At 42.1% G+C, this 18,839-nt stretch overlaps 1 protein-coding gene across 1 annotated transcript in view; it reads left to right on the top strand.

Moving 5' to 3' along the window:
- The window catches only part of Cpe (carboxypeptidase E), a 103,394-nt gene that overhangs the window by 64,613 nt on the left and 19,942 nt on the right, over positions 1-18,839 (top strand). Inside the window, exons 2-5 of the mRNA XM_060381850.1 lie at positions 6,319-6,515; positions 8,056-8,223; positions 15,860-15,977; positions 17,738-17,920. Coding sequence (XP_060237833.1) covers positions 6,319-6,515; positions 8,056-8,223; positions 15,860-15,977; positions 17,738-17,920 — 666 coding nt within the window. The remainder of the gene's footprint in view (positions 1-6,318; positions 6,516-8,055; positions 8,224-15,859; positions 15,978-17,737; positions 17,921-18,839) is intronic.

Here is an 18,839-nt window from a genome sequence, read left to right as displayed (position 1 = left end):
AAAAATGACTCTAAGATTCTATCTTATACCAGTCAGAATGACTAAGATCAAAAAATCAAGTGATGACACATGTGGGGAGGATGTGGAGAAAGGGGAACACTCCTCCATTGCTCGTGAGAGTGTAACCTTGTACAACCACTTTGGAAACCAATCTGGTACTTTCTCAGAATATTGGGAATAGCACTACTTCAAGATCCAGCTATACCACTCCTGGGCATATACCCAAAAGATGCCCCACCATTCAATAAGGACATTTGCTCAACTATGTTCATAGCAGCTTTATTTGTAATAAACAACCTAGATGTCCCTCAACTGATATATTTATTTTAGGTCATAGTAAAACATAACTTCAGCAAATCTAGAGTAATAAGGTCAGGCTTACAATTTTTTGCTATCCTAGCTTGGGATTTGTGAAATAATTTCTGCCTTTTTCAAAATGGTGCCAGTTGTGGTACTATCAACTTGTTATAATCCAAGTACTGAGGAGGCTGAGGCATGGACATCTGAGTATAGGGACAGCCTGGGCTACTTAGCAAGACCCTATGTTAAAAAGATAAAAACGAAAGCAAAAACAGTAACAAAAACCTTTGTGGATCTTAGTTTTAAAACTGAGAAATTGTTCTTATCTTGTGCTAATGGGAATGCAAATCCAATCAAGTAGATTAGTTAGTCCATGCTACAGATGTCAAAAGAAACTTGATCCAGAACATAGGGTTCTCTGTGTTTAATGACTACCTCTTATTAACCTCTTGATTGAGGACTATTGCCTGGTGAAGAAACTGTGATACTAATATCTTAAAACAAAACAAACTGTGTGGAAATTGATGAAGCAGGGAAGGGGTGCTTTCAAGAACCCCCTGTGTCATCTACCTGCTCTTGTGCTAATCTTCAACTGCCAAACCTGGAACTTGGGATTTATTACGTAAAGACGAAAATGAATTTGATCATGAGTGAGGAAAAGCAGATGGATGTAAGACACCTAGCCCCAGCGTTCGGAGAACCCGTGCTTCCTAATGCCCTTTGCTTTCCCGTTGCTAGGAGACAGATAAGGGGGCCATGTGGCTGTGTGTGCATCACCGATTGAATTGACTAGGAGTGACACACCTGGGAGCTTCAGCCCTGGAGAACTGGGTCTTGTTCTTCCTTGTACACACTGTAAACAGGAAGACAAGTCCTACCACCTGTCACTGCACTTCCCTCACCCCCTCCCCTTCTCAGATAAACCGAAGACATGCTGGTACTGAGAAGACCAATCATCCCCACGACAAAGTCTTCAGTGGAATCTCTTAGCTTTGGATTGAGGGTTCTGAAGGCAGTTTCTACAGAATCTGTTGCTTAGCCTCCACCACAAAAACAGGGATTAGAGAGCACTTGCCTGGCAAGGTGCTGTGGTGACCATGGAGATTAATCTTCTTCCTGGGGAATCAGCTGTCTGCAACCCTGCTGCCTCCACTTCCAAAGAGAAATGTCCATTCCAGCTTGGGGATGTTACATAGGATGGCAAGCCATGGAGCCTTCTAACTTTATTCGACGTGAGGTGCAGACATCCTTGATGATGCCCCAAGTTCCCTTCGGTTTCTCACAGTGTTAGGAAGATAGGTTTTAAAGCAAGACATTTAACTTAACATTTTCTCAAGCTTTCCCTGCATTACTATTGATTATGCTCTTTTCGTATTATAGGCTCCCTGCTCAGGATGGCTGTTAGCGAAAGTGGATACCATTTCACCTCTAATAGAACTTATAGACTTAGTGTGAGAGGGGAGGGAATCAAGTCATAGTGACGAATGTATCATTTCAAATTGAGGTGTTAAAAATGCCAGGGCATTGTTATTTGTCTTATTTGTTGTTATTTGTGATCAGAAGAATGTGAAGACCAAAAAGTGTACTCGTGTGTTAAATAGAACATTCTAGGCGACAGCACCTTGGCTGTAGAAAGTATGACTGAGAGAGAAACGAAGAGGCCTCTGGGACTGCTGGGGTGGTAAAGCTAGGCCCCATAGAGATGGGTAGTAACTGATGGGTTTTGAAGAGAGTTGTAACGTTAAAGACACCTTGAGTCCAGCAAGATGGCCCAGCAGGTAAAGTATTTGTTTCACAAGCTTGATGACCTGAGTTCAGATTCTGGACCCATGTAAAGGAGGAAGGAGAGAGCTGACTCTGTACAGTTGTCCTCTGACATCTACACATCTGCCGTGGCTCCCACACTTCATACACACACAGAAATATGTACAACAGCAATAATGAAAAATTGTTATTATTTTTTAACAAAAGAGCGCACTCTAGCTTTAGGTGGGATCAGAGCTGGGAAGAGGCCCACGAGGTGGGAGGAACGGTGCGGTTTGAAATCTTGATCAGGGTCACGATGCATCCAACATTCCTTTACGGTTGCTTCACCTCCGACATAGTTCATGCATACAGCTGTGTCCTCACACCCCACATTCCTGGAGTTTAGGAATTTTTTATTTGCTGTTTTATTTGCTTCTGGGTTCCCTGTAGCCTCTTCTACTATTAGATTTATATGCAGTTCAGCAAATGTTATATGTAAGCATTGTGGCTCCACGCCATCTCATAAGTCATGTCAGCATGCTAAAAAGAATACAGCTCTTCCCGTTCTGGAGCTAGCATTGTGTGGTGGTTCAATTTGTCTCCAAGGCCATGAGTAACTTTCCTTTTCTTGTGCTGTCACAATTACCTTGATTTTTATTTCAATATATTAGTATCTTCATTATAATGACATACATTGTCTCAGGTTCACCTTTTTTTTTTTTGTCTACCCATAAGTATAACAGACATTTTAGAGGAGAGTTGCTATGAGAGGAATTTTCTACATAGGCAAAACTCAACAACAGTGAAAAAGATCTTTTTTGACCAAGAAATCAGGAGCTGCAGGCAAGTGTGGAATAGGGAATGGTGATACCCACAGCAGAACTGGAAAGCATGTGTGCTCAAATACAAAATAAACTGCCCAACTGAAGCAGACAGCACTGATTTGGCTGTGTGATGCAAATTTAATATTTCTCCGTTAAGCGCTTAAACACTAAAACTCAGAGAAATAATGTTAAAAATTCACTGCAGTCATTCTTTCTCTGAGACACAGGACAAGCTCACACTTTCCAGTGATGTGAACCTTCAGACTGTGCTAGTAGGAGGACCAGGATGCCCACATAGTCAGTTTTCTCCCGCAACTGTGAAGTGGCTTCTCACCCTTTTATTTGCTTGCATTCTCTCCCCTTTCCTCTTTGTCCATCCTCTCTCCCCTCACACCTCTCTTAAGCCTCTCATTTCTCTCCTTCTCTATACCATCCTTGTCTGTCTTTGTTATCTCTCCCCCATTCTCCATCTTCTCGCTCCCCTCTCTTCCTACCGTCTGATCTCCACTCTCTCTCCTTTCATCTTGATTTCTCCTCTCCCCTTTCTTTCCTTCCCATCTTTCTCCATTCTCTTCTTTTTTCTCCCCTCTCTCTGCAACAGTTTTTCCTGTCCCCCAACCAGATGTTGCACACACTAAGGAAAGCTGTCAAGTGCAGATGCTACACAGCATAAGGGAAGCTGTCAAGTGCACGCCTTTCACAGAAAGAAAAACAGGGGTGGCTTAAGGGCAGAAACTAAGGGAACATCTCAGGTTCTTCTTGTCTCCTCCCATGCACTTAAACCAGGCCCTTGCAGGTTAGTTAGAGACTCTTCCTCAAAGGAAAACAAAATGAGTTGGCTATAAATAGCACTGACCTACTTCCCACCTGATCCTTAGATTAAGATTAGCATAAACTCAGGGGAACACAGAAGGACACCCTAGAACAGGTTTGCATGGTGAGCAGCCACTGCAGTCAGAGGCTCTGGAACCTCAGGCAAAGAACATTTCAGTAATACGTTTGATGAAGGGAGGGAGAGAGAGAGGAACACACACACACACACACACACACACACACACACACACACAGAGAGAGAGAGAGAGAGAGAGAGAAAGAGACAGAGAGTGGTGATGTCTCTTTTAACACCAAGAGGAGAAGTGCTCATGGCTTTGTAAGTGTGAACATCCTTTCTACGGTGGAAATTGAGGCAGATGATGCAGAAAGGAGTAGAAGGGCAGGATTACAGAGGACCACTTGGCTGCCATGCTCTGCAATGTCATGACTTCTCCCAGAATGAACAGAGAAAAGCAGAAATGGGCAACTGAATTCCATTTCAAAGTCTTTCAGTAATATTTTCTCTTTTTGGGCTTCCTTTGTGCCATCATGATGATAGAATTATACTAGGTAATTAGTTACAAAGAATAAGGTTGTGTCTGGCAAGGCCTCTCACAGTGACAAGGTAATGCAGTGGTAATAATAACACTGTTAGAGACAATGACTGCAAACTCGTGGCAGTTGCTATTTTCAGGCACAGGTCTAAGCATTTGCAGCCATTATTTATCTTCTCTACAAGGTACGACTTGTTGTTTTTCTCTATTTTTAAGATGGGAAAGCAGAGAAAATGAGAGCTGAAATGACTTACACAAGGTCAGCCAGTTAAGAATTGGTACCAGGATTTGATCCTACACAGCTTGTCTTCTTTTAACCTTTATGGCTCAGGGGTAAAAGAGAGTATAGAGTTTTAACAAGTGCAAAAGGTCAGGATTTGAATCCTGGTCTCATGGCCTATAGAGATAAGGTCAGGTTTCGTCAGCCGTATGGCTTTCTGTTTATCCATCTGTAAAATGGAGTCGGATGGCAATATTTACCTTAAAAAATTTTGGCTGAGAATTATGTGAGAAAACATAGTACAGTATAACCTGCCAGGACACACTGTGCCTTATCAGTATCAGTATGTGGGCACGGTCAGCTTGCCATAACAAAAACTATATACCGTATAAGGAATGGTATCAGCTCAGGACTCCCCTGACCACGCTCTCAGCACAAAGGAACTGAGAGTCAAAGGGCAGGGAATAAGAGATAAGGACAGTAGACAGAGGAAGAGGGAGAAGGGGAAGGAAACAAGAGAGAGGGAGGAGGAGTATTTGTCCTGGAGGACAAAGGACAGCCTCTGGATAAAGAGGAAATAGATGTGGCCCATAGGCAAGTGACAGTTTATAAAGGTAAAAGGGAAAAACCCATGTTAAGATGAAGTGTTTGATTTTAATTGGGCATGTTAATTGGGCCTTTGATTGCTGAACTTCAATACTTTAATAGCTGGACCATAGCAGTCAGCTTTAGGAGAAGGATTTGGCCAAATAGGGAAATGAACCTTGGTGGCTAGCATTAGGAATGTAATCTAACAGTTTTTAGCATGGCAGAGGCTATGGTGGAGAAGGGCAAGGACTGCCAGAGCCCATTTGTGAGCTGGCTAGACTCCCTTCACGGTGGGCGGATTAGCGTCAGAGATCGCTCCCTCCAGGAGTTTTGGAGGCTAGAAACCCAAGATCAAGGTATAGCAGACTTTGTCTGTGGTCAGGCCTCTCTTCCTGGCACATAGGCAGATACCTCCTTCATGAGTTTGTTCTCATAGCGTCTTTCCTCAGTGAGGAGAGAGAGAGTTCTGGAATCTCACCTTCCTGCAAGGACAGCAGATCTTATTCAGCAAGAATCCTGGAGCTTCAGTTGACCCTTAATTACTTCCTTGATGGCTCTGTTTCCTAATGCAGTCACACTGGGCCCCAGACCTTCATACCAGAACTGTGTGTGGACAGTTTCACAGGAGATAGTCAGCAGGAAAGAGGACTGGAAGGATGGAGCCACAGGGTGTTTGGATAGCTCTAACACTCCAGGCAGATTCCTTACACTTCCTGTCTATTGGGAAAAGAAGCCGTTGGTCATTCATATAAATTAATAAATACAGCACATATATTTTGGGCAGTTGCCTTAGTTTCCTTTCTATTGGTGTGATAAAGATCATGATCAAAAGCAACTCAGGGCAGGGTGGTTTATTGGCTTACACTATCTCATCAAAGGAAGTCCATCATCAAAGGAAGTCAGGGCAAGAACTCAAGGCAGAAACATGGAGGTAGGAACTAAAGAAGAGGCCATGGACATGGCTGCTTACTGGCTTGCACTCCATGGCTTGCTCAGCCTATCGTTTTGTACCACAGAGGCCCAACTTCCTGGAGTGGCACAGCCCTCAGTGAGCTGGGCTCTCCCACATCAATCTTTAATAAAAAAAAAAAAAAAAGTCCTTCAGATTTGCCTAGAGGCCACTTTTACAGAAGCATTTCCCAATTAAGAGTCCCTCTTCCCACATGTCTCTGTGTCAAGTTGTTAAAAAACCAGTCAGTACAGCATGCGCGTCATCTGCCTTCTCTTTGTTGACATAGAAAATATCTCTTACTGTGTGTGTTTGGTCTTTCAGGTGAACCTGAATTTAAATACATTGGGAACATGCATGGTAATGAGGCAGTTGGACGAGAACTGCTCATCTTCTTGGCCCAGTACCTGTGTAACGAGTACCAGAAGGGGAACGAGACAATTGTCAACCTGATCCACAGTACCAGAATCCATATCATGCCCTCCTTGAACCCCGACGGCTTTGAGAAAGCCGCATCTCAGGTGTGTGCCCGGCAGGGGCGGGGTGGCCTGCCTTCATCTTTCTGACATATCAATAAGTGCGTACTTGTCTATGCGTAATGCCGTCATGATGCTGAGGGATTGCAGAGAGTATGAGAGGGACATCGTCCAACTTGCTGGGAAGAAAACAAGTTTAGAATATAAAGGATGAGAGTTTTTTCCAGCGGAAGCTTTAATGAGGACTTTTGCAAATATGTTAACACCTGAATGGTGTTTTGCTGGTGTTAAATAAATAACATTTATTTATCCATGGTTGTGACTAGGCGTATGTGCTCCTAAGGCAGTGGCTCTCAACCGGTGGGTCGAAAGATCCTTTCACAAGGGTTGGCCTAAGACCGTAGGAAAATGCAGGTTACAATTCACAACAGTAGCAAGATTACAGTGTGACATAGCAATGATATAATTTTATGGTTGGGGGTCGCGCAACAAGAGGAACTTCACTAAAGCACTGCAACAGCTTCAGGAAGGTTGAAGACATTGTAAGCCAGGCTAAGTGCCGTGCCTGTCGCTGACTGAATTGGTGTCATGGCGCTCTCTGCTGGAAAGAAGGAAGAATGACTTCCGATTAGATCAGTACGAGGTTTAATTGTTGCTGGTTTTATGGAAGATCAGTAAAGACCAATACCACCAACAAACAAACAAACAACAGACAAACAAACAAACAAACAAATTCCAATGTTTACAACAAAAATTATTTTATACATTTTAAGTGTCAGGCTAAAAGCTAAGGGCTTTCTTTTTGAGATGCTGTTTCACTCTGTAGTCCGGGTGGCCTGAAACTTGCCTGCTGACCAGGCAGGCTGGCCTCGAACTCAGAGAGATCCTTCTGCTTCTGCCTCTGGAGTGCTAGGATTAAAGGCATGCACCACTGTATCTGGCACTAGTGATTTTTTAAGAGAGGATATGTGCATTTCCATTTTGATTGGATAAGACTGAGTGTCATTATAGCTGCATATTCTGTTTATTGCGAAAGATGTAAAATTTTGATACCTGTTATATAACAATTAAATGTTATAAACATACTTATCTCTTCTCATGCTGATTATTTTCTTATTATAACGACATTTAGAATCTTTTCTTCTAGATTTTGGAACAAAATGAGTATTTTTAAAGAAGCCTGTAAGAGGCGTGCAAGTTATTAACACATAAAAGACTCATATCCAATTCAACTTAAGTTCTTAGGATTATTCATTCTTTTGTATATTTAAAAATCAGGCTGCTGTGATTTTTACTTAATTCTACTGATTGGTCACTTATGATCAGTGAGTCTGTGCTGGCAATTATTGAAGTCTGGTCAACATCCCATATATAACTATTATTAATTTAAAAAATCATTTATTAAAACTACTTTTATCAAAATGTTTATGACAAGTATTTTAAACTGACTTCATAATGTTGATAAAATAGTGAACCCAGCACTGTAGGAGGATATTGTAGCAGATAAGCAAACCGTTTTTGAGAGCAATGATGGGATCTTAAGTAGTTATCTGCAGTAGTAAGGTGGCTTCTGTTTCCTTTTTAGCCTGGTGAGCTGAAGGACTGGTTTGTGGGCCGCAGCAATGCCCAGGGAATAGATCTGAACCGTAACTTCCCGGACCTGGATAGAATCGTGTATGTTAACGAGAAAGAAGGCGGCCCCAACAATCATCTGCTGAAGAACTTGAAGAAAATTGTGGACCAAAACGCAAAGGTAGCATGTGTTCGTCTTTCCCAGGGTCTGCCCTGTGGCCTGGGGAAGTATGTTACAATTGATGTCTTCAGTACAGTGAACCACACAGGAGTGGCATGGATCTTTTGTTGTTGCTTGTTTGTTTGAGACAGGGTTTCTCTATGTATCCCTGGCTGTCCTGTTACTCACTCATAGGGAAGTATGTTCCAATGTCTTCATTGCAGTGGCAAGGATCTTGGGTTTTTTTTTTTAATTTTTATATTTTTAATACAGCGTTTCTCTGTGTATCCCTGGCTATTTTGAAACCCACCCTGTAGTCCAGGCTGGCATTGAACTCGGAGATCTATCTGCTTCTGTCTCCAGAATGCTGGACTTAGAGGTGTGTGTCACCACCGCCTGGCTTCAGAGTAGCATAAATCTTGAGTGGAACAGTTACCTATGACTCTCAAGACCAAGGCTGGGGGGACTGGAGTCTTGCTTGCTTCTGAGGATTGAGGATAAAGTGTAGAAAAGGAAGGGTGTGAGGAAGCAGAGGAGAAGAACATAGTTGCGAGTCTTGGCTGGATAAAGCTGGTCCCCTCATCTGATCACCAAGTCCTGCCGGGCTCCACAGTGTTAAGCTTTGTCCCTTTTCTCTAAACCCTCTCTTGTAAAATTCCACATCAGCTACCTGTTCTACTGCCTCACAAATGCGAGTTTTTCTTTTTCCCCATGCTCTGTCTTGAGTGAGACATGGCCTTCCTGTGGGCTCCACCTATCTTTACCTACTTGCCAGTACTTACTCATATCCTTGCCTGGATTGTTCCCATCAGCTGCTGTGTAAGATTCCTCACAAAGTCCACATCTTTAGTTCCTTCTAGACCTCCAGGAACCTTTTGCTTCTTTCTTTCACTTGTTTCCCTGGGTCCCCTTATCACATGGTACCTGGGATCCCAAGCTCAGCTTATCTAGAAGCAAGTATTTTCCATTAAAACATATTTCATTTCTTTCATCACTACTATCAAAGTCTGACTTCTGATCTCTGTCATTGCCCATCAGCAATTAGCTCTAATTTCCTAGTAATTTGACCTCCTGACCCCATTCATTCCATCTCATTCCCTGGCGTAGTTCAGCCCCATGGTCTCCTGTTCCTTCTCATCATTTTTATTTATTAATTTCAGTTTTTGGAGATAAGGTCTTTCTATGTAGCCCAGGATGGCCTTGCCTTTGAAATCCTCCTACCTCTATTCTCAAGTGCTGCTCTGTCTGCCCAGCCGCCTCAGTTACTTCTAGGACTTAGTTAGATTTTGGAAAGTCGAATCTCATGATGTCATTATAGCTCAAGAAGCCATCAGATACCCTGTGGGTACTGAGGTTGCTGGATGACATAGTCCTTAATCTGACTCCAGTGATCCATCTTCTCTGGCCATACTCCCAAATGTACCATTTGCTAATAATACAGTCTGCATGTTGGCTGCTATTCCATATGTCTAGGATGTTCTCATCTTTCATGTTGAGTCACTGCTCCTGTGTGTCCTTCTCTTTCCGGAGACTGCTCCAGTTAGAAGTTCCTTGCAGAAGAGACAGGTGGCTATTATATAGAGAGCTGTATGCATGATACCATAGTTACTTATTTGTAGGGTTGTTTGCTCTTTTGACTCCACACTTCAGTCCATTGCTCGCTATGATTCATATCTGAACCTGACACATAGTAGGCTGAGGGCCTAATACAATTAAGTACAAAACAGGCTCACCAGTGAACTGCCATGTCTGAAAAAACAAATGTAGCCAATGAAAATCAACAGCCGGAGTTCAGACAGGCATTCTTCGTGTGTAGAGACACCCAGAGGTGAGACATTCCAGAGTTTTGGCTCAAAGTTCTATATTAGGATTCTGTATTTAGGATACAGGCCAAGCTTACACTTGAGACAAGGCTGTGCATAGAGGAGGGTTCTGGAAGTATCTGATATTAAGCAACAAACTTCCATCCTTTCAAGTCACAGATGCCTGTACAGGTTGTGGTCCTGAAGATGGCTTTCAGGAGAAGGAAGAGCTGGAAAGCAGTGGCACTGGATGGAGAGAGAGCAGCCCACTGTAATAAGATGCAAGGAGTAAAGGAATCTGTGGGGGAAGGGCTCTGATTTGTGTCCACACACTCTTTCTGGCGCATGCATTTAGATATCTTTGTTAACTCTGAGAAAGGAGGAAAAGATTTCCTGTTACCCATCATAGAAAAACTGTGAGAATCTCTTGTCGCAAGAGGTCTGATTGGCAACTTGGTGCAGGTGAGATTGTTTCCAGACAGGCTGTCTTCTTTTCTAGCTAAACCGGTATCATGCTTGCATGATTGCTGTACAATATTCAGATAGTCACATATTTTTGCTTTGGGCAATCTTATTAAGAGATACCAGTAAAGCTGGGGAAGATGGCCCAGGGGTCAGGTGCACATGTTGCTGTTACAGAAGACATGAGTTTGGTTCCCAGCATCCACACTGAGTACCTCATAACCACTGTAAGACCAGCTCCATGGGATCTGGTGCTCTCCTCTGGCCTTCACAGGTGCCTGTACTCATGTGCACGTACCGAAAGGTATACCCAATTACAAATAAAATAAATCTTAAAAAAGACATGCTACATACTTTTTATTTTTTTTTAATTTTTATTTTTTTTGCTACATACTTTTTAAATGAGAGCTTTCATTTAAAGAAAATCTCAATGCTGCTTTTGCATAAAAAGACACAATAATCCAACTTTAATTCATTACTCGAGACATAAGCAAGATTTTTTGTTATAGTAAATCTTTAATGGTTTGAATAAGGATTAGAATACTTGGTGGCACTGTTTGGAGATTAGGAGATGTGGCCTTGCTGAGGAAGGATGTCACTGGGTGCCATTCTTTCCTGCTGTTGTGTTCCCTGCAATGTTGCTCATGGACTCTAACCCTCTGAAACTATAGGACCTAAATAAACTCTTACTTCTATAAGTTGCCTTGGTAATGGTGTCTTATCACAGTAATAGAATAGTAACTAATATACATGCTGCCTGTGTCTTGTGCCCTCCTGTTTCATTTTTGGCATTAAGAATGAGACAGCATCTGGACTCAATAGCAAGTATCTCATTAAGTGTCTTATACAGCCCTCGTTTTCAAGTTTCCATTTTTCAACATAGCATCTTCACTCCCCAGAAAGGACTTTAATTTTCAAGGTTTATTTTGTTGTGTGTGTTAGAAATCATGGTTTAGAGATGCAGAGTTCTCTGGATACACATTCAGGCTCTTTGGGGTTTGTGCATGCAGAAAAAAAAATCCTATTCTCCTAGGAAGCTCTACAGATGTTGCCACATTCTGAGAGACAGCATGAGGGACCAATACTTCTTCCTTCTTCAGACTCTGGGAATAAACTCTCTTGTTTTTCCAGAGTTCTTCAGTCATTTCTTATCTGGCCCTGAGCCTCTCAGCCTGGCTGCCTCTGTGGTTACTTGAGTTCAGAATGTGAGCCTTGGCCTGAATTGCTTGAAAACAGTTTTAAAATACATCCGATAATTTATTAGTGTTATGCTTTTATTTAATGGCTGGAGTTGTGAAGGAATCTGAACAAATATAGCTTTAATGTATTTTAAATACCAAAGCCATCTAATTATAGAACATGTCATCAGGCTATACTTAAAGTCTTTAAAATGGAAGAGTTCAGAAGTTTAAAAATTTTTCTTTAGTTACTTATTTGTGCATGTGTGTGTAGGGGGAGGTCACATGTGTGTCTGGAGGTCCTAACATGTGTGTTGGGACTCCTTCTGCCTTGTGAGCCTTTGGATAAACTTAGGTGATTAGGCTTAGCAGCAAGTCCCTTTCCCTCTGAGCCGTCTTCGCCAGCACATTCACAGGAGCTTTGAAGATAAGTCACACAATGGTGCTGTAGTTTTCCAGGGCCTTGCTTTTAGGGTGCTGCACAAAGTGGATCAGTTAGACAGATACCTATAGTACCCAAGGGCTCTCCGCACTTAGTCAGGCTGAATGACTGTTGACGCTCAAAGAGAACGCTTCTTTAATTTGTCCAGTCATGGGACTTACTTGGCTGCTTCTGAACACAGAAACATGCGTGTCAGCAATACTGTATGCATAAAGGAGTGCAAAATCTGACAGCTGTGTGAAGTTTTGTATGTTCAGGACCACATTTGAGCTTGTTTTAAAATGGGCTCTTTAAAGTTTTAAATTTGAAATGAATATACTATTACAGACAGAGGCCAAGCATTTCTACCTAAGAAGAAAGTAACCCAAGCACCGCAGTCCTCCGTGGTCCCTATCGATCCCACAGGATGGAATGTGTTCTTTAACAGTGTTTCTGTACACACCACTCTGAAAGCTCATGTAGCATCCACATGTAAAGAAGAATGTGAGTCATTCTTCTTGCCCTTGCTCCAGTAAATAACTCTCACCCATGCTCTTCCACTGAGTCTACTTTTTCGGAGAAGTATTCATTGAGAAAAAATTACTTATTATCTGTATGCAAGTGAAGAGTGTAAGTTAGCTTGGGTATAGTTAGCCTGAGTAAAGAGCCGTCTTGACTGGGAGCTGAATTCAGGTACCAGGAAATATCACAGAATGTACACTTGGCAGAGAACAAAGTTAACTCTCCTAGCAACAGCCTCCAGAAAATAATACAGAATAAATGCTTCATAGAAAATAGAGACAAACTCCCTGACAATAATCAATGAGAATCGGTTGGGAATTGGGTGGGAAAATTCTCTCCAATGTTTCAGATATGGTTTAGAAAATAGCCATTGTGATTATATGCCTTAGCCATTGTAATTGTGTGCCTCAGAGAAGGTCACCCTGCCCTGCTAAACTTCACCCAATTCTGTAACGCAAGGCTTGTGCCCCCCTGCCTGCTGCCATGGAAACCCCCTGCTCACAGACTTTCCCTTTAAAAATCCTGTTCACTCGGAGCTCGGGGTTCCACTTCTCTACTGCTGCATCAGTGAGACTTGGGTCCTGAGTTCGATCGCTCTTGTAATAAAGCTCTCTTGCTATTGCATCGAGTCATCTCCTGGTGGTCTCTGAGGGTCCCATGAACCTGGCATTACACAAGCAAGAAAAACCCACTCATGTAAGAGATCACATTTAAAATATTGCACAGGTGTAAATATTGTTTAAGATATACTACAGCTGATAGAATGCTTGCCTAGTATGCATAAACCTTGGACTTGATACCCAGCATTGTGCAAACCTGGCATGCTTGTAATCCAAGAACTTGGGAAGTAGAGGGTCAGAGTAATTATCAGCAACAAAGTGAGTTCCCGGCCTGAGTGAAGCCCTGTGTGTGTGTGTGTGTGTGTGTGTATATATATATATGTATATATATATATCTTTATAATATATACAATATATTTATAATATATTTATATATTTATTATATATAATATTTATAATATACAATCTATAATAACTATTTATATAATATAATATATAATATAATATGTATTATATATAATATATATAAATATATATATTATAAATAGATTGCAACAAGACTGTAAAGGAGGTATATGAAATGTGTCCTAGTTAGAATTACTATTGATGAGCTGAAACACCATGATGAAAGCAAGTTGGGAAGGAAAGGGTTTATTTGGCTTGTACTTCTGTTATCACTGTTCATCATCAAAGGAAGTCAGGACAGGAACTCAAACAGAGGCAGAACCTGGAGGCAGGAGCTGATGCAGAGGCCATGGAGGGGTGCAGGTTAGTGGCTTGTTCCTCATGGCTTTCTCAGGCTGCTTTTAAAAAACAGAACCCAGGACCACCTGCCCAGGGGTAGAAGCACTCACACTGGGCTGGACCTCCATCAATCACTAATTAAGAAAATGCCCTACAGGCTTGAGTACAGCCCAGTCTTATGGAGACATTTTCTTAACTGAGATTCCCTCCTCTCAGATGACTGTAGCTTGTGTCAAGTTGACATACCTTACCTAAAGTTTTAGTAGTAGGTGTGTCTGCACGGCAAAATTATGAAGTCACTTACATTTCATTCTTCGAGCTTGTATGCTTTTACCATATAATCTATATCTAGCATTTATTAGCGGAGAGAATAAAATCAACCAGCCAAACAATAGAAAATAGTGCGCAATTCTTTTTGTTTTTGATTGACACATAAGTTTACACATGTGGGGTTTAAATGATCCATTCATCCATCCTTATATGATCAACCAGGGTGATCAATATTTCCAGATTTGTATACCTTTACCATTCCTTTGTATTAAGAATGGTCAAACTTTTATAATTCCTTTGTTGTTTTAAAATTTTGTTTGCTTATTTATTTGTGTGCGTGTGTGAGAGAGTGAGTAACATGTGGTGTCTGCAGGATCCAGAAGAGAGTGTTAGATTCTCTGAAGCTAGACTTATAGGTGGCTATGAGCTGCCCAATGTGGGTGCGGGGAACTAAACCTAGGTTCTCTGGAAGAACAATAAGCACCCTTGATCTCTGTGCCATCTCTCTAGCCCTCTTGTGGTCTTTATGAACATAGTTACCCGGCTATGTTGTGGAACACCAGAACATATTCATCCTGCATACATGTCCTTCGGTACTGGCTAACTGTATCCTGTTCTAAATCACACTTTCTCACAAGTATGAACACCCTGTGTAGAGATCAGAACACGTTTAATACTGAACGACCGATAATCTCAAGTCAGTATGGCCTCTGAGATTTGTAGCCTGTGTTTGAATCCTTGCCTGTATGAACTTGGATGCTACTTGACTGCATTTGGCCTTAAACTCTGCTCTGAGAAACAGCAACGACCATGTGCAGTGACGACCATGTGCAGTGAGGATGCTACAGTGCTCAATAAAAATGCCGTATGCAAGACCTGGTCATAAAAAGCACAGAAATGCAAAAATACAACACATGATACCGCTAGATATTCTGTCCAGAGCAAACAGGGCAGATCACGTCTCAGGAAAGCCTTTCCTTCTCATCAGAGGTGCCTAGAGCTTTGAGGTCTTCCTACTGGTTATTGAAGGTTCATCACATAAAAGAATCAACTTGATTTTTTTCCCCTCAAGATTCTTTTGTTATAAATTTCTTCTTTGTATGTTCTTCCAAGAAAGACCAGGAATCACTGAAAACACAGCATGCATTCCTAAGACTTGTGCTTCTGTTTAAAGTTTAAGATGGCTGTTCCAAAGGAAACTGATTCTCTGTGGTCAGCTCTGAGTGAGACTTGATCTATTTTCTTTTATAAAGACAATGTCTGGAGTAGTTGAAGGGAATTGGAAAAATAGTAAGAAATAATGGGAAATAAATTCTACCACGTGTTTGGACAGCCTTGAAAGAAAAACATCGTTTTGTGATTCAGCAGGCTTTTCTCAGTTTGTTCAGGGTTATTCATAGGGCTGTGTGTGTCATGGCAGATAAAGGAAGGAGTCCCTATGCAAATTGCATGTTGTTTTCAAACCTAAAGAGAGAAAGAAAAGTACGTTTCCCCAAAGTAGAACTGTTAAGGATATTTAAATGTGATGTATTTTTTTTCACAACAAACCCTGGCACGCTGAGTGTTGTTACCCCTCTAAATTCAACCCGAACATGTTTGAGGTCTGAGCGGTTTTTGCTATTTTGTTTGCCTTTTCTGTGTCGTCACCAATGGCAATCACCAGTTTTTGATTCCTGTGATGTTTTCTCTTTGAAACAGCTTGCCCCGGAGACCAAGGCTGTCATCCACTGGATTATGGACATCCCCTTTGTGCTTTCTGCCAACCTCCACGGAGGAGACCTTGTGGCCAATTACCCTTATGACGAGACCAGGAGTGGTAGGCAGTTTTTCCTTCTTCTCTAAGTGGCTTCATGCATGCAGGTTCAAGTAGAGTTTCATCGTCATTTCTATATTATTTGTTTTTGATGCTGTTTTTTTTTCTTTGTGTGTGTGTGTGTGTGTGTGTGTGTGTGTATGTGTGTATGCATGCTGTTTTGTCCTTTAAAACAAAATCTTACTCTGCAGTTTGAGATGGCCTTGGACTCGCGATTCCCTTGCTTCAGCCTTCCAAGTGCTGGGATTATAATAGGTGTGTGCGACTGTGCCCCATTTGTAACATTCTATTGGAGAACTGGCCCGTACAGAAGCTTGCATTTACAAGCATTTCCAGCTATTTCATGTGGTACTGGCAAAGACAGGAATAGGCTGGTATAGACATGTACTGGTATAGGCAGAACCAGCTTGTAATGGTTTGGTTTTAGGTGAAGGGAAACAGGAGCTTAACTAAATCCTAGAGAAGAGGAGAGAAAATGGAAGTCCTAGAACAGCAGTTTTCTACCTGTGGGCTGAGACCCCTTTGAAGGTTGCGTATCAGATATTTTGCACATCAGATGTCTACATTATGATTCAGCAGCAAAATTATGAATTAGCAATGAAATAATTTTATGGTTGGGGGTCACCATGGCATGAGGAACTGTATTGAAGGGTCACAGCATTAGGAAGGTTGAGAATCAATGTAAAGTCAGGCCAGACATTGGATAGATTCATGTAGGGCATGGCTTACAGATGCCAGCAGCCTCTGCCGCTTCACCCTGGCCATGGCAATCCCGACACACCTTGCTGCCCTCAGGTTCCTCCTGCTAGTGCTTTGGCTATTCTCAAATGTGTTTCAGTTAAGCTTTAGCCAGAGCAGCTAGAAAGAGAGCTTCCATTCTTGGAGAACTTCAAAGGGTAAGATTTTTGTAAGCACAGGATAGCAGGTTTTCCAGATATTGCAAATTCAAATTTGAAGAAACTCAGATTAGACAGCACTGCTAGATAAAGTCTGAGATCCTGTGGTTTACTGTTAGCTGGGCAACTTGTAGCCAGGCATGTTTTACTACTCATGAGTAAGAATGTAGGCTATCCGAAGAAAATTCTTGTTTTTCTTTTTCTGTAATATACACAGGGGAAGTTTAGAAACATCTGAAATTAAACACTGGACAGTCTGTGTGTCAGCTTATACAATTGTTACTGCTGAAATTTTAAAATTACTTACAATTTTTTTTTGAGACTGTCTCACACAGTCTCAGAACTTAGAACCTGGCCTAGAACTCACCTAGCCAAGGATGACCTTGAACTACTGAGTCTTTTGCCCCTATCTCCCAAGTCCTGGTGTCTCAAGCACCCACCACTATGGCCTATTAATGAACATATTTTTAAACTAAACAATTTAAATAATGGAGATATTTCTATCTTCCCAGGTCTGGCCTAGCATGGTCTCACTGCCTCTTCCTGTGAGGCTTTCAGATTATAAGTAGGGTATGCACTCTATCTAATCTCTTATCCAAGTTCTAACCAGGCCTAGCCCTCCTTAGCCGCGGAGGCAGGGGCATTCAGGGTGGTAAATCCATAGGCCATCCTGCCCTAATCTCTATATTAGTGTTAGAGAAAGTCATACAACCTAAAAAAGAACTGTATTTGTTTGATACTTTCATCGTCCCTGAAAACTTCCACCTTTCTAAAAGCTATATCAGCAGGGCCTCAACAGTGAACGACTCTTCAGAAAACAAGCCTGTCACCATCTTTCTTCTCCCATCTTATGAATTCAATTTCTAGGCACCGCTCACGAATACAGCTCCTGCCCCGATGACGCAATTTTCCAAAGCTTGGCTCGCGCATACTCTTCCTTCAACCCAGTCATGTCTGACCCCAATCGACCTCCCTGCCGCAAGAATGACGACGACAGCAGCTTTGTAGACGGGACGACCAATGGCGGTGCGTGGTACAGCGTACCGGGCGGTGAGTTTCCTGTTTGCTCTCTGACCATGTGAACTTGGCTTCCGTTATTTACCACACAGACCCAGGAAAACACCGTTTCTATTTGTAGAATTTTCACTCTTCCTCAGTCACTAAAAACTAGATGGAACTTACCATCTTACCATCAACCATCTTACCAAAGTGGCTGCTACGTATTATTTTGTTTTTGTTGATTTAAAATTTGGGGTGCTAATATCTGAAGGGGTACACTGGGAAAGTAGAAACTGAGTATTGGTAACGGGCCACTTTTCAAGTTCAGCCTTCTGCTGCAAGAGAACATCCTTGTAGAAGGCCTTTCACAGTAAGCAGATACGTATTTTAGAGTCTGGACAACAGTGTTTAAGACACCTGCTGTACTGCTTCAAATGAGAATGGCCTCCATAAGCTCTTTTTTCCCTTTTAAATTTTATTTATATATTTATTTATTACAATTTATTCACTTTGCATCCTCACTGCAGCCCCCTCTCTTGTCTCCTCCCAGTCCCATCCATCCTCCTTCTTCTCCCCCTATGCCCTTTCCCTCCTCCCCTTCTATCTGACCCTAGCCTATCAGGTCTCATCAGGACTGGCTGAATCATCTTCCTCTGTGGCCTAGCAAGGCTGCTCCTCCCACGGGGCAGTGATCAGAGAGCCAGCCACTGAGTTAATGTCAGAGACAGCCCCGGTACCCCTCACAAGGGAACCCACTTGGAAACTGAGCAGCCAATGGGCTTCCTGTGAACCCTCCATAAGTTCTTGTGTTTGAATCCTTGCTTCCTGGTTAGTGGAACAGTTGGGATGAGTCTCCCTGCACAGCTGAGGCAGCTCTGTGCCCTCCCCGGTACTATTTTGCAGAACTCATGTTTACTGAAGTGCCCCAGCTACTAACCTCAACCAGAGATGAAGAACAAGATGTAAAATT

The sequence above is a fragment of the Meriones unguiculatus genome, chromosome 4 (assembly GCF_030254825.1).
Source record: "Meriones unguiculatus strain TT.TT164.6M chromosome 4, Bangor_MerUng_6.1, whole genome shotgun sequence".
NCBI lineage: Eukaryota > Metazoa > Chordata > Mammalia > Rodentia > Muridae > Meriones > Meriones unguiculatus.
The sequence above is the reverse complement of the archived record's forward strand: the minus strand, read 5'-3'. Positions and strand labels throughout refer to the sequence as shown.